This window comes from Phaenicophaeus curvirostris, chromosome 7 (genome assembly GCF_032191515.1).
Source record: "Phaenicophaeus curvirostris isolate KB17595 chromosome 7, BPBGC_Pcur_1.0, whole genome shotgun sequence".
Taxonomy (NCBI): Eukaryota; Metazoa; Chordata; class Aves; order Cuculiformes; family Cuculidae; genus Phaenicophaeus; species Phaenicophaeus curvirostris.
The window spans coordinates 33,488,012-33,512,443 of record NC_091398.1 but is presented as its reverse complement, the minus strand read 5'-3'; the positions used below and the strand labels follow the sequence as shown (position 1 = coordinate 33,512,443).

General features: G+C 36.5%; 1 protein-coding gene across 4 annotated transcripts in view; it reads left to right on the top strand.

Moving 5' to 3' along the window:
* DPP10 (dipeptidyl peptidase like 10) overlaps nt 1–24,432 on the top strand; it is a 486,525-nt gene that overhangs the window by 390,242 nt on the left and 71,851 nt on the right. For all 4 annotated transcript variants that reach the window (XM_069861516.1, XM_069861518.1, XM_069861517.1 and 1 more), the window contains exons 6-7: nt 20,466–20,518; nt 20,617–20,698. In XM_069861516.1, the coding sequence (XP_069717617.1) occupies nt 20,466–20,518; nt 20,617–20,698 (135 nt within the window). The remainder of the gene's footprint in view (nt 1–20,465; nt 20,519–20,616; nt 20,699–24,432) is intronic.

The following is a 24,432-nucleotide window of genomic DNA, read 5'->3' as shown; positions in this document are numbered from 1 at the left end:
TTCTCTCCGTGTTCATTTCCTTGCAGTTTATTGGAGCAGTAACTAGAAATCAGGCGTTTTCCTGTTTATATGTCATCTCCCTTGCTAGTTCTTGCATGAGCCTTGCTGGAGAATGTATGACCTTAAGGAACAAACAAATACCTTATGCCAAACTTTGTGCAGAAATAGAATAACGGCAGCAAGTAGAGAAAATCAGTCCAATACCATACCCAAGGATGTGAAAGCTTTATATGAATTGCACTGCTGGTGGTAGTCCTCTAGGCAAGTGTAGAGAATGCTTAGGAGGGCACCACACCTCTTCGTCTGCCACTGTGGTCTGGCTTTCCTACAGTGCACATTGGAAATACAAGAGAAGAAAAGGAGGAGGAGCAAGAGAGTTGCCGTTCACTTGGGTTTTGTGTCAGTATGGGATTATGATATGGCCAGGACGTACAAAACCTAGCATCTGGGAAATCCTCCTGGGGTGACTGAGTGAAGGTAAAGTCATTAGAAAGTGCTTCAACAATAATGAAAGGAAAAATGGGGAAAAAGTCAATCTGTATCTCAGGGACAGAAGGGACTGCTAATAACGGTGAAGGCTGAAGTGTTGTCTGTTTTGCTCCAGTGTTCAAAAGGAAGATTAGCTGTGAACTGGTGGTTACCTCATTCAGTATCAGCAGCAAGTGGTAAGGATTTAGCTTAAGATAGTGAAATAAAAGGTTAGAATTGCTCTCCTGGCCCTCATAAAAGTTGCCACAGGGAACTAGCTGGGGTAATGTAATTGTGATCATTTATTTGTGAAGAAATATGAAAGATAGACAAGATACATAAAACTGAAAAGAACAAACAGTGGTCTTCCCCCAAAAGAGGAGAATCTCCCTCATGGAGAAAGGGAAAGAGATGATTAATTTTTTGGGGAGACATAAAGTTGAACTGTTTGAAAGTGCCTAGAAGATAGCAAAGCAGATGCCAACATCTATCTGTGAAGTTCAAGTCATATCAAATCATTCTGATTTCTTTCTGTACAAAAATCTTGGTGAGTAGATAAGGAGTGGCAGGTCTAATGCGTCTTTCTTCCAGTAGAGTCTTTCCTGCTGTTTTTCCTGGTAATGCCATCAGGAAGCTTAGGAAACATCCTTCTTGTGGTGAGGGGCCCAGAACTGAACACAGGATTCGAGGAGCGGTCTCACCAGTGCCGAGTACAGAGGGAGAATAACCTCCCTGGACCTGCTGGTCACGCCGTTTCTGATCCAAGCCAAGATGCCATTGGCCTTCTTGGCCACCTGGGCCACTGCTGGCTCATGTTCAGTTGCCGTCAACCAACACCCCCAGGTCTTTCTCCTCCAGGCAGCTTTCCAGACAGACTTCTCCTGGTCTGTAGCTGCACAGGGTTGTTGTGCCTCAAGTGCAGGGCCCAGCATTTGGCCTTGTTAAACCTCACTGTCAAAAAAGATGGATTTATGGTTCATAGGGCTCTGGCCAGACACCAGTAACATTCAACTTTTTCCTTAATTATTTTGATAACAGAACATGGAGTAGATTTCTTTAAATTTGTGGGTTATATCAGGCTGGGTTGCCTACACCCTTGGGGACAAGGTTAGAATTGAAAGCTATATGAACAAATTGGAAATGTGATTTGATATGCAGGTTATAATTCAGTAGCCGCAAAGGCGTGCTCTTATACTTAGTTGGGAATAAATCTAGTAAAAAAAAATACCCAAGAGGTAATGTATTAGAGACAGTAGTATTGTAGAAAAAGATATGGAGATATGGGGCAGGTCACAAATTGAACACAAAGATATCCTGGAGTTTAAGGGAAAAAAAGGAGGAAGTATCACACTCAGTGTTTAAGCATCTGCTTTCTGTAGGACATGTCTTGAAAACCTTCTTTAGGTTAAGAAACAATTGAGTTTCCTTAGACTCAAGAAGAGAAGGCTGTATATGTAACTCTTTAAATCTCTACAAAGTTCGTAGGAATAGTAAGATGATAAACCTTTTTCTTTTATGTACTACTATGGAAGGAGAAGTAACAGGATTAACTTGTAGCGAAGGAAAGTTAGATTGGAATGAAGAGAAACCTTTCTAACTCTAAAGATAGTTAAAAACCTAAATTAATTTTCGAAAAGCTTATAGAGTTTCCACCCTTGGACACTGTAACTTGGTTAAACCAGTGCCTTCTAAATGCTTTAGGGGCAGCTCATTCTTGTACTGAGATGAGACTGTGGCTGGTTCTCAGTCAGATTTTTCTATCACTTTTGCATCAAGCATTGATATTTTAGCTACTTAATCTCACACTGCTTACTATTACAGTCCCCTGCTCACTCTGTCTCAGCGCAAAGGATAATCCAATAACAGAGAAAGTCTATTTACGCACATCTTTGAGACTTAAATTCCTGTTTCCCTATTGATTGCAAAACCTGTTATAGGTAGAACGTTGATAAGCTCCTCTGCGCTAGCAGTCAGAGTTGTAAGACTGCAGTTTCTTTACTACATTGATCTTGTTTCTTGCAGTAGTGTGTTAGAGAAACACATAGTAAGACAAATATGATACAGCATGGAGAAAAAACAAAAAACACATCATGATTGGCACAATTGGGTAAACGGAATGAACAGGTATCCCAAAAGTAATTCAGAAGTTCATGAAGTAAGCACTCTTTGCCTTCAATTATAAATGGAAAACTGAATATAAAAGCTAATGATTAATGACGGTTCTTAAATTTATTGATATCCTACTGAAAAGTAACATAATTTGCTATATTGATAGAACATTTGTGTTTTTGAATTATGATAAGATGGTTTTAGTTGGCTTTTACTACTAGCAATTATTTAATTAAAGTACAATGAAGTTTCATGTGAAAAATCCACTAAAGAACATCAGGTTTTAGGAATTTTTTTAAAAGTGTGATTTTTTTTCAGTTTGCACACTGTAATTTAGTAGTCAGAATCAATTGTATGCTAATTTAATTAGACAAGGAATCATATGTCAGTGTCAGAAAGTTAATGATAACCTGTAAGTTACTACTAAAATGCTGTGGAGAGAGAACTCTACACTAAAGACACTTCATTTCTTAAAATGTATTTATGGAATATAATGCAACACTTTGCTGTGTGATAAAAATGGTTAAGAAGATGTTAAAGAAGTAAATATGTTATTATTAGTAGCCTTGCTAGATGCAGTCTTGTTGTACAAAGCATTGCAAAGTCTTTATCTCATCTTTGTATTTCAGAGTTACAGTCACCAGAAGGGTAATTGCTTAAGAAGCTTTGTGGTCAGATTATCTGCAGTGGCCGCAATGGGAAGACTAGAGAATTTTAGTGTTACATTTTACAGCTAATAGGGTCTAACAGAGATTCATTCTGATAGGAGCTATGCCAGAAATGCAAATGGAAATATAACAGGATCTGCTTGGGAATACTGGAAAATGCAAGTTCGCCTAGACAAAAATAGTAATAGGCTCCTGCGTGTAAGTCCTGTTAGATTAGCTCTACTAGAATAATACATATGTATAGAAATCAGTCTGCTGTAGGAAGCCCCATCAGTTAATAACTGGAATGGATGATAAGGGAGTTAAAATTTCTTCTATCAAAGCAGATCATTAGCTGCCTGCCTGACTTCACTTGCTTCCTAAGTACTGATGGAGAAGTGCCTGCTAACAGAAGGAACTCAGTAGATTTTAGTTATATATATGTATCTATCTCTCTTAGCTGTGAGGTACCTAATTTGAACAGAAAAAAAAAAAAAAAAAAAAGAGAAGGAAGATTTATCTAACAATGAATGAAGTTCTTAATAGACTCTTAGAAATTCCTAACCCACTGAATTAATTTAAAATTAATCATGAAGCTTGCATCCAAATATAAACCAGCAATAGGCTGCAGAGATCTGTTTGTGTCCTGTGGTACATCGGTAGTGCTGGATTTGTGGAGTGCATTTCTCTTACAGTTATTATTCTTAATATCGAAAGAGAGAAGAAGGAATGATCAACTTTTTATCGAGTAGTAATTCCTAGGGTCACATTTAATCTCATTCCCAGAGGAATGTAATCTCTATATGTCTGTGCTCATTTAATATTAGCTGGAATGGGAACAGTGCATATTAAGGTCACTCCACAGACTGTTATGAAACATACATTTGTTTAATTGCAGGCTGTGCCTGAAATGGCTCTCATGTTTGTGAGGATAGCTGTGCTCGGTACCATTGATGACTGTGAAATTTTGTTGTTGAATTCAATCAGAGAAGATCCAGATGTTGTGAGAATGTTGAACTAGTTACACCACTCAGTCTCAGGCCACAGAGCCAGGTAGAAAATAAATCTACGCCCTGCAAGAGGGTGGACTTTCCATGAATCCTATCCCTTCTCTTCATCATGCACAGAGCCTTGCTGCTTGTTGTAATCTTACACATGGCTCTTATCTTTGAAAGAAGCCGGGACCGTCATGTAAGTTTTGTATACTTATTATTTTAATCTCATCTTGAATATTGAAGGTATAGATCTTATAAGTAAAATATTATTAAAGGGATTTAAGTAAGAGTCAAACTGCTGCACCATTATTAGCAACAGAGATTCTGTAATGACTTTGCTAAATTGATGATAAATTTCTGTAAGGGAAGAGAAACTTACAGGGAACTTGATGATCAAGATACAGACCAAACAGAAATGATTGTTCTCCCTGTTGAATTTGTGGTCTATTCTGTATCTCTTGTGTCAAATAAACTACATTAAAAAAAAAAAAGACAAAAGCAAATACTTTAAAAAAGGATATAAATTTTCAAAATGGACATAACTCAATAAAGTCCTAAAAGTTAGAAAACTGTACAACAACTGAGAATGCAGCTAGTGGATTATAATAAAATAGTCACTGCTAACTTGGAAATCTAGGAAGCTTAATTTGATTAAAGTCCCATTATTATTTTTAAAAGGACACAAATGTGAATTTTACAACGTAGTTTTTCATATTAAAGGTGCTTAAACATTTTTATAACCCCCACTACTGAAATTAAAAAAAAAAAAAAGATTGATCTGTTTTTACTCATTATGTATATAATCACTTTAGGTTAAGTTATTTAATTATTGCCATTGAATTACAAGGAAGATTAATTAAATGTCAAGTAAGTGGTTATGTTATGGAATTTGCTTCACTTTGGTATGTGAGAGGAATATAAGCACTTTACATCAGGTATTTGATGTAAAATCACTTAGATTTCTTTGTTTTTGTTATGATGGCTTTAGCACTTGTGGAACGGATAAGAGTAACAATTTCCAAGGGTTTATGTGTCAGATTTACAGAGGTAATTGAATGCCTGAAGGCGGAGATAAGCATCAACAATGGTCTTTAAGAATCATGCTAGAAGTATGCATCTGATTGACATCTCATTGACTTCATCTGACACTTGAATCCATCCATCTTTAAAAAGTTTAGAATTATATTCCCCATGTGTTTTATGCAGAAGAAGCATTGAAAATAATGTCAAATATGGCCATGAGAGAAACCTGATGTTATTGTTGAGCCTGCAAGAAAGCTCCATTATAGAAAAATCTGTTGAAGTTAGAACTTATCCCCATGGGTTGATGACTACTTAGGTCATCTCCATGAAAAAATAATCCTTTAGGGTTTCAATGTGCAAATAACTGCAAATCTCCAGTTGACACTTTTTTAAAAATATTCATGTGTGTTTGTTTATATATATAAATATAAGTGATCTACTGTGAGCATATATTTCAAACTAACAGTAGTGCATATTTAAATTTATTAGTGATTTATTTCTGGCTACAAATTATACATTAATGGACCAAACATAGTTTACAGAGATCAATAAAAAGATTTTCATCAGATATAAGTTTCCTGTAGCCATCTCTTTTCAGATGCATTCATATCACAGGTGGGAATGGTTAACAGGGTCAGGCAGTGTGCTATTTTTATCAGTGCCTCTATTTGTAAGGCCTAAAGTGAGGATAGGCAACCCTAACAGAGGAGACTGACTCTTCTGTCAAGAGTCTTTTCCTTTCAACTTTTCTTTGTTGGGCAATCTGCCAAAATCTAGATTATTTGCTTCAAAATATAATGTGAAGCATTTACGTTGGGTTTCCTGAACGTGTTTGAATTCCATCCTCACATTGTGGATGTTGTACTTAGTAATCTTCGCTATAACGAACTTCACAGAACTGTTACGTTTTTCTGTAACTCTATCCTTTTCTAAACATTATGGGGTTGGCAGAGGGTTTACGTACATTTTAACATTTCTGTTTTAATAAGTTTCATCCTAAGTCGCAGTTCCTATGTGAGGTTCCTAGGCAGAGTCTTTTTTTAAAAAAATTGCATTGGTGATTAGGGCAGAGGCTTATGAAAGAAAAATGAGATCACAGTTGTAATCATGTCGCAAAAATAATATTCCTTATAATAAGTCATAGAAAAATGTTTATTCATTAACAATTTTAATTTAGCTTTCTCACATTGTTTGATCAGAACAGTAGCTCAGAAAATGGATAAGTGACCTGTGAGGTTTTGAGAATTTACTTGTAGGCCATGCAGCAGTGTTAAGGGCTCAGCTGCAGTTGCTTTTTCAACTGGATATACTGAAGTATGAAAACATTTAATCTACAAGAAAATATGTAGTGTTTGTGATAGTTGCTTAGCTGATGACTGATGTGAAAGATTTTGAGCACACTAGCTGCAGATTTTACTCAGAGATGATTAGAAAAATATTTTGAAAGTGTAATCACAGATGCAGCTTTGTACTTGAAATACAAACCTAAGATTGCATCTTGTAGTAAAGGAGTGTCCTACAACAGCCTGAAACCAGTACCATTCACTGTTCACATGCCTGGCAACCACCATGAAATGCAGTCAGTTCGTAAGCACGATGTGCTGCCTTATAGATCTTGGCTGCACAGATTACTAGAACAGGACTTTAATGAAATACTTGGAACCAATATCTCTGGAAATAGGGAAACTAGTGAGTTGACAGATGGGGAAATTTCTAAATATTATGAACAAAATTATGAAATGTTGAAAGACAGGGAGGAGAGGTCTGCGATCACCATCACAACAAAATTAATTCTCTGTGGAGCCATATTAATATAAGCAATACCATCTGTATTATCAGTTGTGCAGAAATCCTTGTAACTCATACTTTTGGTATGTTCTCCACCAACCAAGATGCATTAACAAAATCTTAACAGCTTTTCTACTTTGCTGAATTCATTCTTGAAATTGAAGTTGCCTTTCTCTGCTGTGACAAGGCAGTAGGTGAAGATGATGAATGACGTCTTAGCAAAAGCACAGTATCAAGCAGGAAGCAAACTGTACTGCATTTTATCAGCTGTTAACACAAAAGGTACCAAAACCACATCACATGGAGGGGATGAAGGGAAGATACGTGGCAGTAATAAAGAAATTTTGCATCAGAGATTCTGGGAGAAACGGGCTTCTCAGTAGCCATTGTTGTGTATACCATTAATGGTGATCTCATGTAAGGGTAGCAAAAAGCAACAAAAAAAGATGTTTTGCCATTCGTTAACAACAGTTTGTATCTCATGCAGTTTAAAAACTGATCTGATCTGTTCTGTGATGGTAGAATCAGAGCAAAAAGTAGTTCTCTGGGAGATGTTTAACATAAGGAACAAAATAATTATTATTTATTTTTAAAATAGAACAAAAGATGTGGTAAGAACATCCTACAAAGAAAAAGGATGAGAATAGACTTTAAAAATAATACAAAACGCCAACACTACCAGTCGTTTCCCTAAAGAACAAAAAAACTAGAGAAATAAGGCAGTGAAGTACTGAATTAGCTCCTTTATCACTGGAATCTAGAATTTGGTACTTCTTCATTGAAGCAGGGACAGGTAACCTTTGTGGAAAGCCTGTGCCTTTCTAGTAACATAGATTTATTTAGTCTGAAAGAAGAGGGTCAGTCTGACCCAGGTCATTGCTTAATAAAATGCTAAGGCAGAGCTTCCTTTCACTAGAAACACCATTTCAAAGCATAATTGAATCCTGCAAGCAAGTGGATATAAATGGAGACGATTGGCACTACTTTGGCTTTTAAGAAGTAATATATAATCCTGTAATAGAAAACTTTGTTCTAGAGCAAATGCCCAAAGACAAAAGAAAAAAGAAAAAAAAAAGAAAAAAGAAAGAAAGAAAGAAATCTGTGTTTTTTAAATGTTTTAGCCATCCTTTCTTCTAATTCTCTTCTTGTAGCTCATTGTATGGCAGGGGCATCTCCTGTCAACATTATGTATGAGGAACCCATTCCATCTTTCTCAGAAGAGGCGTTGGCTGTATTCCTGGCTTCTTGATCAAAGAAAAATTGGCTGACTGTCTCTTCTCTGATGAGGCCAACAGGTCAGTCAGGAAAGCAGATCAGTCTGCTTGAATTTGCATCTCTCAACAGTGTTGAAAGGAGGAGTGTTGAATAAGTGAATTCCTGCAAAATGAGAGTTAGCAGTTACTTTGGTACAGATAGAATGAAAGATCATTTAAAATGCACTCATAGACAGAGTTGAAATACCTTGAATTAGGTAGAAAAGACTAGATTTTTATGTAACTGTCCCAGAGAAAAGTTTTAAGCACATCTTACAAAGCTGCCTTTGTTGCACATCATGCTTCAAACCAAGCTTCAGTCTCATGCTCTGAGGAACACTGATAGAGTGACAGCCCTAACAGAACAAATGGCTTGGTCCACTTTTTAGAGAAATATTAAGATGTGCCCCTTTATTATCCAATTTTTATGTTCTTTTAAAGTAAGAACAGGTCTTTTGGGATATTTGAGCATGAAAGGTTGTTAGCCTGGGGTCTTAGGCAAAAAATTAATCTTTCCGAGAAGGCAGTCAACCACCTGCACAAATTTAACCTTTTTAATTCTATTTATTGTCTGCAAGTATGACACCAGATCAGATGTTTCCTGGAGAGCTGAGTTTGGTGTGAGATATTCATCACTTCTGTTGTAGCTTCTTTGACATCACTGTGAAGTAGTCCCTTGTACTAAATGAATAGCTCTCTTATCATGACCTTTTAATCGCTTTGTCAGGAAGAGGTCTTTTATTTGCTACAAGAGACTACTTCATGTTACCCCCCTCAAAGAAACTATAATATCATGAACTGACTACAACAGAGGCTAATACAGAAGTGTGGTACAATAAGAGAAAATTAGTGACCATAGTTGACTACAAGCAGCATCATGACTTGCTAATAGGAAGTGCTGGAGTGGATAATTAGCTGTGAGCTCTGTTGTTGGAAACTGCATAGAGGTGATATTTTGCTCGGTTTTATAGTAAGGGGATGAAAAAGAAGGGAAGCGATACAAGCCAGCTAGCAGAACTAGCAGCACCAAAGAAATCCTAGAGATAAGGGAGATGAATAGGGCACGTCCAAAAAGGAAGTTTAAAACTAAAGATGAAATTTAGCTGTAGTGATAGGTGTACAACTTAGTCCTGTGGAGAAGGTCTTCTTTTCATGCTGTCTTTTCATAGGTATAGTTTATTGAAAATACTGGAGTTCACCCTGCAGTGCAGAACCAATGTAAGAAGTGGAGAAATCTAAATTGCAGCATTTGAATCATCTGAAGAGTTTAAACAGTATTTCTAGAGAAACCTGTTTACAGCTCAGCCTACAGGCAGATAAGTACTCCAAGTCAAGACAGTCAAACAGTCACGGAATCACTAGGTTGGAAAAGACCCACAGGATCATAAGAGTCCAACCATTCCTATCAATCACAAGGCTGTTGTGCCCCAAGTGCAGGACCCGGCATTTGGCCTTGTTAAACCTCATGCCATTGGACTCTGCCCAGCGGTCCAGCCTGTCCAGATCCCTTTGCAGAGCCTCCCTACCCTCCAGCAGATTGACGCTTCCACCCAGCTTAGTGTTGTCTGCAAACTTGCTAAGGGTGCACTCATTGCCTTCATCCAGGTCATTGATAAAGACATTGAACAGGGCTGGACCCAGCACTGAGCTCTGGGGACACTAGTTGTCACTGGTCTCCAGCTGGAGTTAACCCCATTTACCAACCACCACTCTCTGGGCTCAGCCATCCAACCAGTTTTCCTCCTAGGAGCTAAATAAGGAATTGAATACTACTGAAAAAAAGAAACACAGTAGCAAAAAAAAAAAAATCTGAAGAGTCCAGTATCCAGAGATACCATTGAATTTGTCTTGCTATCACTCTGGAAGGCTCTCAGAGAAGATGACTTATCGCGTGTGAAACACCTGCTGCATTCTGTTTTTTTCCATGTGGCATATCTATGCTAAGTAATTGGTGATGGTACTAAGCCAGGAAGTGGAAGCATTAAGTTCACGTATTCAAGTACTGAACCATCAGATTCCCAAGAAAACCATTTACCTTGTTCACTCATGTATTTTAGCCTTCTAAAGAGGAAGGCTCGGTTAGTCCGCTCTGCATAAATTTCCTTCAGTGTTCCCAAAAACCTTTACTTTCCAGCCACCATGCCCACACACTGCAGAGCTACTTACTACTTGCCCTCCCTGCTGCCTGTTTTCTTCATTTTCTGCCCTTTAATGGTCTTAGTTCTGGTTTGTTCTGAACTTGTTCCTTTTTGTTATTATTTCTCTTTTTAAACCGTCCTGGTATTTTTAGCCTTATCTTTTTGTTTTCCTTCTTCCATGCTTGGTAGTTTATGTGTATGCTTCCCCCAGCCCAGTTTTCTTTCCCATTTTCCCATTTTAAAAAATCTTTTCTCAACAATTTTTTTTACCTATTTCTTTGCACATAATGTTTCCCTTGAATCAGCTTATGCACATTTTTGTAAATGTCAACACATGTAGAAATGTGTCTCTTCAAAACAAGGTGGTATTTTTTTTTTCATTTGCCATTGGAAAAACCAAAAAGAAAAACAAGTCTTGGCTGGATTCTTTCTTCCACAGTATCCCAAAGAGTAAGCTAAATAAAAACATCAGAAATGGATATAAGGAGACTTGATGTAGCTCTGCCTTCAAGAGTCAGTGATTTAAAATGTATTTTGGTTTCAATTAACAGTATTCGATATGTGTGGAGATAATCTGTGCTTCCCAAAGAGGTTGTCTCTTGTACAGGATTTGAGCTATATTGGAAGTATGCTGTAAAGACGTCAGATTGTTTAAAGTATCAGGCAGTATTAAAGCACTTAAATACATATTTTTCTAAGACAGATTTAGTATCCTCAGCTGCAGTGACCAGAAGCAAGTACCCTGACCAACCGCACATGTCTATGAAGATAGTTCTCATTGTGTTGTCAGAATTGGTATCTTCCATTTTCCCTTACACTAGTCTCAAAATACACATGCAAATTGTAAAGCTGCCTGCAAATCAGTTCAGGAAAATGTAAGTTTCTATAAATCCCAAAATTTTCGTGAAGTCAAAATTTCAATCATATTGATTACGAGTGTTAGCATGCACTCAGGAATGATGTACAGGTACATGTGTATCAATATAAAAAATACGCATGTTATGCTTGAGGCATGAGATTTACCACCTTTGCCATCATGTAACAATGTTTCATTAAAATCATACTTGTTTTTTAATGTTGAAGGTGAATAAGCCAGAAAAAAATCATGAAAAATTTTTGTTGTAAGCCATTTCATACAAGACACGAGATGTATTTTACATGATAGTGTAACTAATAGAATTTCAAATGACAGTGATACATGAGGCTTTCAGAAGTAGCAATGCAGAACATTCTTTTTTGAATAATTCACTCATCTGAAGTTATTATATATTCAAAAATGATTGAGTTGCGTATCCAAATATAGGAAAGTCCATCTCAGTTCTTGATGCAGAAGAAAAAGAAATTTCTGCATTTATTCTGAACGGTGGTTTGTATCACATTACTGTTTGTTAGATGAAGTGAGTTTAACTGATTGTGAATTAATTAACATTCTGCAGTGGATGTCTTTTTCTTGAGATAATTAATCTTATTGAAAAATTATATGTGGAACAGTTGAAGCTTTAGCAGATTTTTTAGAGGTGCTTTTCTGTTTAGGCGACCTTGACAGCCTTTTTTCTTTCAGATAAATTATGTGTCTAGAAATGTCTTGCCTTTGTATTTATTTTGGCTTGGCAGCATATAGTTGTTATGGCTGGCAATATTTCATACCCCAATGTATTAATGCTAACCATAAATTGTTACCAATGATGTGTAGTGTTTCTTATCAGTCATGACAAGTATTTTATGTTGATTGAAGCAAATAAACGTAATGCTTTGCAAAGTTATAAGCTTGTTATTTAGCTTCAGTGCTGCAAATGTATCAAGCTATCTTAGATTAACTCTTTGCAATTAGATACAGAGCTTCAGAAACAAGATGTTCCACCTATAAAGGCCAAAAATTATGCAAAAAAATCGAGAAATTTAGAACTTGATATTGGCAAATTTGCCTCAGTTTTTTGCTTCCAGAACTGAGTAGAAAAGAAACGACTCAAGATGTGTGGAAATTAATCATCTCATTATTATAGATTATTTTGTTGGAAAATTCATTGAAGAACACATTGGGAATCAATAATTGTGTCATACTCTTTAAAATTAGAAGCTTATTTCAGATATAGGAGTTCAGGCGTGGTGATGATAGCAGTCCTTTTTAGCTGTTTGAACTGTGAATTAATGTATCATTAACTGTAGTTTAAAATTATTATTGCTATAGTCTGTGTTTTATTCAAACTCTTCATTTCTAGCAAAAGGTTATATAGTAGTTTCATGCGTCTATGGCTTGGAAGGTAATGCTGCAGAGCTCTCTTCACTTTTTGCACAGTCAAGTAGCCAATTTAATGAAACCCAAACATGACTATGCTGTATTTAGTTGTTAAATCTCCTTTAGAAGCAGTTTCTGTGCTAGGGAACACATGGGGTCAGACTGGATAGGCAAATGGAGAACACTTGAAGTGAATGGTAATGTAGTTATAGAGGAAGGTGGATTTTACCTCATGTTATTGATAACATCAGCATTATTTAGCACAGAAATTGCAAAATGGATGGAGATTTCATCTAGCAGCTGTACTTTGCCTCTGGCAGTAGTCATGCTGCTACTAATTTCATTAACTCTGTCACAGATTTTACTAACAGGGATATCGCACGACTTGTAAGACAAAGGGAAGAAAATATATAATTTTATTGTTTTGTTAAAGTTCAGGCTCAGCCTATTAGATAGTGATTCCATTTTCTTTGCACTGCAGTCCTTGTAAAGTCACATGTCTTAAAGCTCATGAAAAGGAAATGAGGAATAGAAGTTTGTTATATGAATGCTGATATATTTTTTTGGAAGGCAAGATGTTGCTGCTCAGAATCCTGGTGGCATAAGGCAAAGACTAACGCCCAGCCACTGTAACTCACTCGTTTTCAGCAGACTAGATAAAATGACAATAAAATTTGGCCACAAATAATTTGATGTTCTCTGAATGTATATCAGAATAAAGAGTTTGTATGTGACATTAATGACCTGCTCAAAGTCTTTTCCAGTTTTGATTGCTGGAAATCTGAATTACACCAGTGTACACCATGCAAAGCTGAGCATAAAATATCGCTAGCTGGAGGAGAAATAATTTAGGTAATAAGTTGCATAATTTATAAAGCTAATATGTATAGACCTTGTATAATTTTGTATGATTTGTATAGGCTATAATTTTGTATAGAGATGGAACTTGAATAAATAGTAACTCAACTTACTGAAAATACATAATACAATTATTTGTCTTGGTTGGCTCATTTCATGCTAGCTGAGAATTAAGTAACAAAAGCCAGTACAACAGAATGTGTTATAGAGCCATCCAACCTCCTTTGAGTCTTAATTTGTATGTCGTTGCACTGTGTGAAGATACTAGTAGCAGTCAAAGTGCTGTGGCTGGATCAATGCAGCATCATGCTTGAGAAGCCATGCCAAAGCTCTGTATAATGAGCTCTTGATAAATAAAGTGCACTTTATTGCAATCCTAGTAAACAAGGTTTAAATCACATGGTTGTGTGCATCTGTGGGATAGACTTACACAAAGTCATCAACACAATTTTGTATTGTCTGCTATGTCACTTACTTTTGATGTGATTACCGTAGGCGTAGTGCATCAGTTTGAATATTCCCTTCAAAAGGTCTCAGTAACCATCTACATTTCCTTATGTTGCGCTCATATTCTCTTCGCTCTGTGTCTGGTCCTTATTATTTGTAGTTCGTGGCATGTTCTGCAGGCACCATTTTTCTTCCAAGACACTTTTATCACGCAGGCAAAAGAGTAAGCAATATATGTTTGCATTTCGTTCTCTTAATCGAATTTTTGAATCTTTAGTAAAGGTTCATTGAAGGGTTTGATCTTGAATCTGTGAATGAGGTTCCATGTGTTGTTATGTGGGAATGCTTCCTTGCATGAATGATGGATGAATGTTTGGTTAACTTTGGCCTTGTAATCATTTTACCATGGCAAAGCCCTTTGATTCAGTTTTGAGCATAAGTAGATTTTTCAGTAATTCTTCAAATGCTTAATTTCATTGTAGAAAAGAGGATGAAGGCAAACTCTTACACATGTTGCTGTTCAAGCTGTATATGACAGCCAGAAGTTCCTGTGTCTGGTGCCCACCAAGGCATTTTGAAATCAGGCAGAGCTATTTCACTAATGTACTACAAAAGATCTTAAAAAGTGAGAAGAGTCACGGATGAATGGAGAAATGAGTGTCCTTGGCAAGATGTATTCCTGTTTATTGCCTTGCTCCACTGTGTTCTCTCCCGTGATTTCTTGGTGCACGTGTGTTTTGTGAAAAGTATTGTAACACAGGTTATTAATTGTGAAGGATGATTTTTAGTTTTAGGTAGTCCTTTTCTTCAGCTGGGCTCAGGAGTGTTTGTTTTTCAGTAACATTGTGGTTACAGATGTGGTGGCCTGAAGAGATGAGAGAGATAAGATTTGTGTAATATCTTTTATTAGACCAACTGATGTAGCAAGAAAGAATAGAAGAGCTTTCAGGCACATAAAGCCGTTTTTAGGATGGGTTCTCTTACCTCTTAACTGCCTAACTTAACTGACTTGTGCCTGTGAAGCAATAAAAGGACTTACTTGATCTTTCTTTGTTTATGAATGATACTTTCTAGGAGGCATTAATATGTGGCAATGGTTAATACTTCCTACAGCTAAAGTTGATCTCTCTGGTTTTAACTCTGATTAATACCTTTAATTCTTATAATATAATAATTTTTCTTCAAACTAGTCGTCTTTTAAAATACTAGATTTTGTTTCCCATGTGATCAGAAGTGTAAAGTGACCCATAAAAATCTGATACTTCACTGCTGAATCATTAAGAACTATATGGTTTTGAACCTTATCTGAGAAACTGCCTCTCTTTCCGTGTCAATGTATGTATTTTGAGACAATTGGGACGGGCATGATGACATATTCTGCTATTTCATTTATTTAATCATACTCCACTGCATTGCTTTTTTAACTAATGGGAAGGGCATGGGTTTTATGTAGTCTCTTTGTTACTTTCTAGGTACACTTTAAATAAATAAATACCTAGCACAGGAATATTGTGTAAGATATATACCTTACGTGGCTGGCAAACTTAGGGATAACTGAAACTATTACTGCGGATGCTAGAATTTTCAATATTTTAATATACTGTCACTTTTTTTATCATGCTTGCTCAGACTGAGTACTGTTACGCCCTGTGAGAAGTTTTATTTGAATCTGAAAGGAGAATTTACATAGTCTAGCAGCGCTGACAACTGCAGAGATGAGTTCAGAGTATGGGTGTCTGCATGGGTAAAAATGAAAATATAGGAAAAAGTTGCAAAACTTGCAAAAAGTTGTGTCAGCAAGGTGGCATCATTATTGCTCGAAATAAGTAACATGTGAAAGGCTATAATTGGTTTATAATATAGGAAATCAATAAAGAATGCGTCAAGGTGTTTCGCATGCCAAAGCATTTTGTGATTATAATGCTGCGAGTTTCTAATGTCATCAACTCTCTTCCACTTCCCTGGATCTGAGCGTCCTCATCATCCTGTAGAAATACTGCTAGTGAGATTTTCTTGGCAGCTTTTTAGGATAAACAGTATTGTGCTGAGGGATGTTTTCCAAATTACCCGAGGACAGCAAACTGAATGTTTCCTGGCGAACGTTACAAAATTAGTGGAGTGCATTTGGCTAAGCATATATTGCACGTTGTTTTCCTGCATCTTGCAGGACTCTGCATTGCTTCCATGACAGTATTTCATTTTTAGACACCTTAAAAAGACAAAGATATTCCTTGAAAGACAGAAAATAAAGGACATATAAAATCTGGAACAATATGTCATCTAAAAGTTCATATCATGATTGATAAATGTGTTGGTTTTTATTGTTGGCTGTTAGTTGAATAATAGATTGTTACTTCAATAAGTTTTGACTGGAGCAATTTGTCTTGAAATATGTTTCACCTTTTTCTTTTAGGTCCTTTGTAATATAGTTCTCTGAGTTTATTTTTTTCCATACACAAATGCAGCTAACTTTTTCAGTGTTGAGTAGCATCATATGAAAGCGTGTCTTCAGTTTAAAAACTGATGGAAGATTGAATTCAGAAGAAATATATGATATGCAGAAGTTGTTACCTACTGTGTTCTGTGGGGAAAGAAAAATTAAATAAATTATATTGAGAGGGAGGTATGCTGTCTGTCTGATCTAAAAAGCCTTTTCAGATTTCTTAACACTGTGGGGAACATTTTCCAGCTTATCACTACCAAAACAGGCAAATTATTTACTTGCAAGAAGGGTCTGAACCCTAGCAAGTATCCATGCCATGTGTGGAGCTAAGGCTCCTCACAAACTGTGCCAGGCCATTTTCCTCTCTTTGTTTTCCTTCACTAATATGACAGTGCAGAAATTACTGCAATATATATAATATTTTAAAAGGCTTTGCTCTCCCACATTGCCATTGCTTCACTTCCTAGAGATTTTCCTTGTGTCCATATTCGTTATTGATTCTCTTCTCTGCACCTAGAAGCTTTCACTACAAGCTTTTCCCTGGTTTTGCATTACTTAAGTATTTTTGTCATCTTACTGTCCATGTTCAAACATTAACCTTACTTTAGTCTTTCAATACCACCCTAGCTAGAAGGCATGGAGTAGAAGACATGTTTGAAAATGTTTTGGAATAGGAATGATAGCACTTAGTATTTGAACGATGAAGATGATGACCTGCCTTTATTATAAGTGCACCATGAAAGAGAGGTTACGGCAGCCCGAGCTTTACCCTTACAAGCTCTTAGTCTGTTTCTTTGCACACTCCATCGTAAATGACCAATTTTTTTTCTGATCAGTTCATATCCCACAAAACAAGAGTTGCAGGGCAGATACCCCCAAGACTATGTATGCCCTCCAGAAGCGACACGGCTGGTGGCAGCGTGGAAGGTCTGAGGCTTGCTGATGCTCCCTGTGGTTAGCGCCAGGCTTGGTGCTCGTAGCTTGGCTCCCCTTGTGTGATTCCAGTTGTGGTATGTTGGGGATCAGTAGATGTGTGGTCCCAGGCACTGACATGGCTGCGCAAGTTAAAGCTTTACTAAAATAGTGGAGGTACTGTGGGGATCCTTTTTAGTAAGCAAGCCTTTATACAAAACTGTAAGAGTCTCGTATGACACACATTATATAAAACAGACATGAAAAAGAAAGACTTTTCTAAATCTTTTTTGTTGTTGTTGTTTTGGGGGGTTGGGGTGGGTGTGTATTTGTGTTGCTTTGTTTTAATTCCAGTAATGATGGTGTTTCAGTATGTGGCTATTGCAAGCAGGGTGGATCAGGAAAGTTTCCACTTGTAATTTATTTGTAATGTTCCTATTAAGAAATAAAATCGACAGGAGTAATTTGAGAAAAACATCAGCATTCTTTCTGATAGTGACTTCATCGCAATGTAGATCTCCTCTTGTTCTGGAGGTCTTTCAAAGGTATTAATACTTCTGTATGAACGTTTACATAGAAATTTTACCACAAGGCAAGAGGTGAGTTTCCACGTTAAATATAAAGAGTCTTTTGTATTATTATAGCATGTTTTCTGTTAAAACTGTCAAAATGACTGGTTAGTTTTGCATTTATTATGGAAATATAGTCTGTCTAATAATGTACTTTATAAATATTTCTATTCTAAATACTTATCAGCCCTCCACACATTATATGTGATATACTTTTCCCATTCCTCTTCCCTGTAACTGGCTGTATGAGACTATCCCCTTAAACAGCTGCTAGCAAGTGCCCCTCTGGGTAGCCTCTGGCAATGTACACCCTGTGCAGGAACCACCGTGATTTAACCATTTATGTCCATTTGATCTGCTGTTTCTTACCTCTAGCAATATGAGAATTATAAAAGAAAGTAGGAGCTTTGTCTCGACTGTCTTACCAGCAGCGCTTGAATACTCTGTCTTTACCAATAATCATTGTGTTATTACCACTTGGTTTTTTTTCTCAGAAACCCACTGAAGTCTAAACATTATGATGTGTAAGAAAGTGATCTACTATGTATATAATTAGATGTGTGTGTGTTCATATATAATATGTGTAATTAGATGTATGTATAAATAGTATAGAGGCATGGCAGTAGATATGTTTATGATAAGTATTTATAGAAAATAATTATCAATCAAATTTGTTAGAATATTCTTCTTGGTGACGTACTATTATGATTTGTCTCTATTTCTGTCACATTTAGCAGTTCTCAGAAGAGTTTGGTACCTTGCAAGACCAAACGCTTCATCATAAGCTTTAATATTAAAAAATGGTATTTGGGGCATAATTATTTATGTGTCATTCTTCTCATTGAAGCAACACTTTCTATGGTAGTTATTGTAGAGTTGGAAAATGGAACTGATTCTTGTCTAAAAGGGAAATCTTAGTGAAGGGAAATTCAGCTGTTGCTGTAAGTACAGTTACTAATCTGACAGGTTACTCTCTGGGCCTCTTGCAGCACCAGCCAGAAAGGATTCAGGATGGGCTAAATTCATGGTGTGTGTGGACAGAGAACTAATAATGGAAAAGGAGTCAGTGGAAGGGTATTACGGGTGGTTCAGTTACTGAATGACCTCTAGCCGGAATAGCAACTCTGAAACCCCTCTGATGTATTCAAGCCGTGAATTCCGATGGCTCTATTCATGTGTGATCCGCCTTTGTTTCTCCTCTTTGGAGGAGATATCCTGGTGCAGATAGCATTACCTAAAGAGTTCCCAATACATATATCTATATTAAGGTTTAGGCTTTACAGCTGTTTTTGTTTCCATGTAACTGGAACTAGGCTGACACTGTCCAGAAATAAGTCCTTCAAGTGACAGAGATAATGTAACTGCATAGAGGTGGAGCTCTGGTAAGTGTAGTAGATGTCACCCTATGTTTTTTACTAACAGTAGTTTACATTAAAAAGAAGAGTGCAGAAATAATTAGTCACAAATATATATTCCAAGACTATGACGTAATTAAAATTCATAATAAAACTAATTAATACTATGGAATTGTGCTGTTTTCATAATGTGAGACATGGTGGTAAAGAAGTGAGCTAAAGAAAACAAATCACCTGAACCTGAAAGACAGCAAAATGTCTTTATTCACTATGTGTATTTATGTATATAAACTAACGTTTGACTTCAGAGAATATGTTTAATAAATAGTTTGCTTTGATTTTAGCCCTTCAGTGTGGTGGCCCATCACATTATATGCTGTACCATGCTGTTCCCTGCAATGGGCCCTCCTCGTCTGCACACATCAGGCCTTGATATTAAATGGGAATTGTTTTGGTTTCAGTGGACTTAAATAAGATGTTCAACATTCTTATGGCAGCATAAGAATGTACATTCAGCTTGCTTTTCTCTCCCATCCAGAGAAGTGAGAGGTTCTGAGACCAGAAGGTGCTGGAAACTTGCCATTGAATTAGGAAGGTTTACTGACAAATAGTTTTCTATTTTACCAAAAAAAATGTTGTATATGAGAAGTCTCAGATAAAACAAACTTCCCCTGGATTTCAAAGAAAGTTTGTCAAAATCAGGCTAAAACCACATTTAAGGAAATCCACTCCAAAGCCCCAGTAAGGACTTGGTTTCTCCATTCTGTTCTGTGAGCCATAGCCCATAAGGCCATTCAGTCTGTACCTGGCAGGTGGTCAGAAAAACATCGTATGACCCTATATGACCGTAACTTGATGAAGAAATACAAGAAAAAGTGTTTTATTTTTCCTAATGTTTTTGGGTTTATTGTGTGGTTTCTGTTTGCTTTTTTAAATCCTTTTGGCAAACAGGGACAGTTCTTTCTGCCTGAGACCTTTTCTGTGCAGTTATTGTACAGGTTAAGAGTCTGATTAAATTAACAGATGAGTATTTGTGTCTTTCATACAGCACTCAAACCTTGATTCAAGTTTGTTGGCTATAACTAATATGCTAAAATCAGTAAACTATTAAGATACCCAGTGTTAAGAAGGATTGAAAGACTGTGACTATAATAATGATAGTCTGTATTTAATCCAGTAGTGGTTTTTGTAATTCTTACGCTTTCTTTTTTTTTTTTGTCACAGGTTTTTCATTATTCTTATACAGCTTCCTATGTGATTTATAACATAAACACAAGGTAGGTGACATTGTTTTTTCAATATGATATCACTGGCAGTGGTTCTATACATAAGGTGATTCCAGTGTGTTAAGTAAAAATGTTTACGTTTTTTCAAGGGAAGTTTGGGAGTTAAACCCTCCAGAAGTAGAGGATTCAGTTTTACAGTATGCAGCCTGGGGCATCCAAGGACAGCAACTGGTAAGCACAGTCATTAAAAATACTATGGTGGAAGGAGTTTAATAATGTATTTACTCCAGGCAGACTTAAGTAAAAAAGATAAAGCCCCAAGGTAAGTGTGTATACACATATATACACACACACACACACACACACACGCGCGCGTATGTGTATATATATGTGTGTGTGTAAATATATACCTGCATAGCACTAGTATTGTCCTGTTCTAGCTTTTAGGGGATCGGTTTGTTTACTTTTATTTATTAACATGTTTTTTCTAGACTAATCCTAGTAAGCAAAGAGTACAATTACTGAAAGAATCCCATCTTCATCTAAATATGTACACAAGTAATAAACATCTGTATGGCTTCTACTATGATGGCAAGAAAGTTTAAGGTGAAGAGAGGTTTTCAAGTGCAAGAGCAATGAAAACTGTGGGTTAAAAGTAAAAGCTTAACATCCAGAGGTGAATGTGATGGATTCAATGAAAAGTGTTGTTTTCATTCCACTATGAAAATTGCAGCCAAGGTCAGTTGTGCTACATTGAATTCATAATAATAAAACCAGAAATGTTTTGTTTCCTATTCTGTTTTCTACCAACAATTTTACCATTTTTATGAACTTAAGTTATCCATGATCATTATGACCAGTCTCAATAGAAGAAGGAAAAAAAGTGGCTTTAGGAACAGCAGTGATTTTGAAATGAACTGTGTTGTTTGTTGAGGGCAAGATAAAGGCTGATAAAAGCTTAAGAAAAAAGAATTTCAGATTATCCTTGTTACAATGTTCTAATAAGCTCGTTAGTGCCCACAGGCATGATCCCAAAGACTCTATACATGTCTGACTAGTTCAAGCAGAGGCTATCGGTTGAATGTCTAGAGAATATACGCTGTTGCTTGTAACATGTATCAAGATTGTGAGAATGTGAAAAATGTTTCTGCTTACAATGTATTGCGTTAAGTAAGTGAAGGCAGGAATGAGAAAAGTAATTGGAACATGTTTGGAATGTTTTAATAAATAACCACATTAATTTATTAATGATTAGAGCATGGTGACAGGATTGACAGTAACAAATACGTAGGTTATTTACCAGGCAGTATCACAGAACGCAGCAACCTGTGTAGGTTGTAGGAGAAAGGTGATGCATTTGCAAAACTAAGCAGAACTAAAAAATAATTTAAGTTGCCGTTTATAAGGTTTGTCTGTGGTGTACCTTTAATTAATAGTCTAAACTACAACTAAAATGACATGCAGTGGATACTGGGAAATGAACTTTTTATTTTCCTGAGGTGTTTCTTAAGAACAGGAGCAGACTTAGCAATCATCAACTTCATAAAAATAATAAATCCTAATAATGCTATCTTTATCAGTTTTGCCTTGATTGTTATTCTGGAGCTATGTATGAATACTTTCAGATATAGAATCATAGAATAACCAGGTTGGAAGAGACCCACCGGATCATCGAGTCCAACCATTCAGAACCACAGAAAATAGGTGGTCATTTTAGGTACAAACTTAATTGTCCAAATTTGAAAATGTTAACAGAATTTATACTTCAGTGAGGACAACATTACTCATCTTTGTTAATGTCCCTAGTAAAGTTAATGTCATGATTTAAAAATACCTGCTCTGCTGCGGGCTTTATTGTGCCATATGGTCTGCAGAATAAAGAAATAACAACTTTGATTAAAACACATCTTCTGTGCACTCTGAATGATAGCAAGTGGTGTCATTTAGATGTAAAATTGCAGTGACAGTATACTGAAGGTCGCTTCCATAAGAATTGTCAATAAGAAGGATGTCCTCTTGAAGCTGTTTATGGAGTAAAAGGAGGCTTCTAAAGTGACAGAAGTGTCTTGACACATTACCTTCCTACTTCAGCAGCAAGCCGGAAACGTAGGAGAAGCATGAATGAATAAAGACTGTTGTGAATAATCATTTTTGCTATTGTTCAAAGGAACAGCTGCCTCTAGCAGAAACAAAACAGCAGAGATCATTCCAGCAGAGTAGGTTAAATAGAGAAAACTTGCATGACTGAGGACACATTGCCATAATGGTACTCAGTTATAAAATTCATCATTAAAACAAACATTTTATCAGTGAGCTTTGAATACTGATAGTACAGGAAGCAATCAGCATTGAGACTGGGTGAAGAAGTCATAAATGGAAAGGTCTAAAACGTGGTAATCCATCAGTAGGAGCTATCGATATCACATATCTGGGTTCAAACAAAGATGCAGTCTCAGAGACATATGTTGCCAAATACACTGTGACTGGTTTACCACAGTCCCTGCTGAAACAATACTTATTTGTCTTTTCCATGTAATACTGGAAATAGTAATAATTCTTCAGGAAACAAGCAGTGAAATACGTACTGTAAACAAGAGACGTACTGTTTCCAAGAGATGTTCATTCCAGCTGAAAAGCAAATGGAGAACAAATCAACTGTGTATACAAACTTTCATCTAGAGAGCCTGGAGACCCATGACAGGTACCCTGTGGCCATCACATAATCAAAGTATATGAGGATCTTTCAGATGAAGTGGAATAGTCCCCTTCCAGGTGCAGTGCAGAAGAGGATAGCAATACTACAGCCATGACTAGTTCAGCAGAATTAGCACAAAAGGCACAGGTATGACTGACTGAGCCAAAAAAAATCTAACTTTACACTATAACTATTTGGAAAGTCCTGGATTATATTCATTGATGTTGGGTAACGCATGGACTTGAATCAACTGTTTATAAATATAAATAAATATAGCTGTAGCATAGGACAAGATATTTCCAATCCTTAGTTCTGCAGACAACCTAAATAACAACATAGCCTACACAGGAATCTTAATTTAAATTCGTGAAGTGAGGAGGAACAATGAAGAGTTTCAAATATATATTACAAGGAAGCCAGGAAGTGCTGATTGCTTAGAGGAGGTAATGTGGCTGCAGTGAAATCAAGTACACAGTAAAGCTTCACATCCTTGACAAAATCAGCCTAAGTTATCTACTGTTAAAAATAATTTCTGGAGTTGTCTAATGGGACAGAAGGCCTCATGTGGCTAGTGAAGAACAACAGTGTTAGGTTTATATCAGATACCAGATCAATGGCCCATGACACCATTGTTTCGAAGCTACCATCGTGGTTGCAATTTATTTTGGTTTCTTGCTGTTTACCTAGAGTAGAGGATTTTGTAAAGGTTAAGAGAAAAGCTTAAAGAAACATCTACTGTTTGAGTCATGACATTTTGGTGGAGGAATTGATAATGTTTGTCATAGGGAAAGAGAAGCTTCTATCTAATGAATTAATGTATTTTAAGGTCACATAGCTGTTATTTTTGAGAACTGTTTTCAAGGTCACACTCTTTAAATTGCTTTCAACTGGGTTAGAACTGTGCCAGATCTAGAGTCCCATTTCAGCATGTCTTAGTGCGTTAGGGAGCTGTTTGTGTATTTACTAAGTATTTCTCATATTTGGTCATATTCCACTAAAGTTTTGAGAGATCAGTTGGTTATCTCTTTACCTCATATCTTTACCTCACATCTACAACATTAAGTATTTCCAAGGAAAATAGACTAGCACAACAAGGTATCTAATTAATTTCATTAACATTTTTCTGCCTTGAGTTTTCTTACTGCATGTGTCTCAGAAGGAGATATCCCATACCTGGAAGGAAGGTTTTACTGAGGAGGAGAATGCTTTGGGGAATTTTGAAGGACCCCTGGTGTTGAAATGCGCAATTTTTATGCAGTGTTCTCTCTTC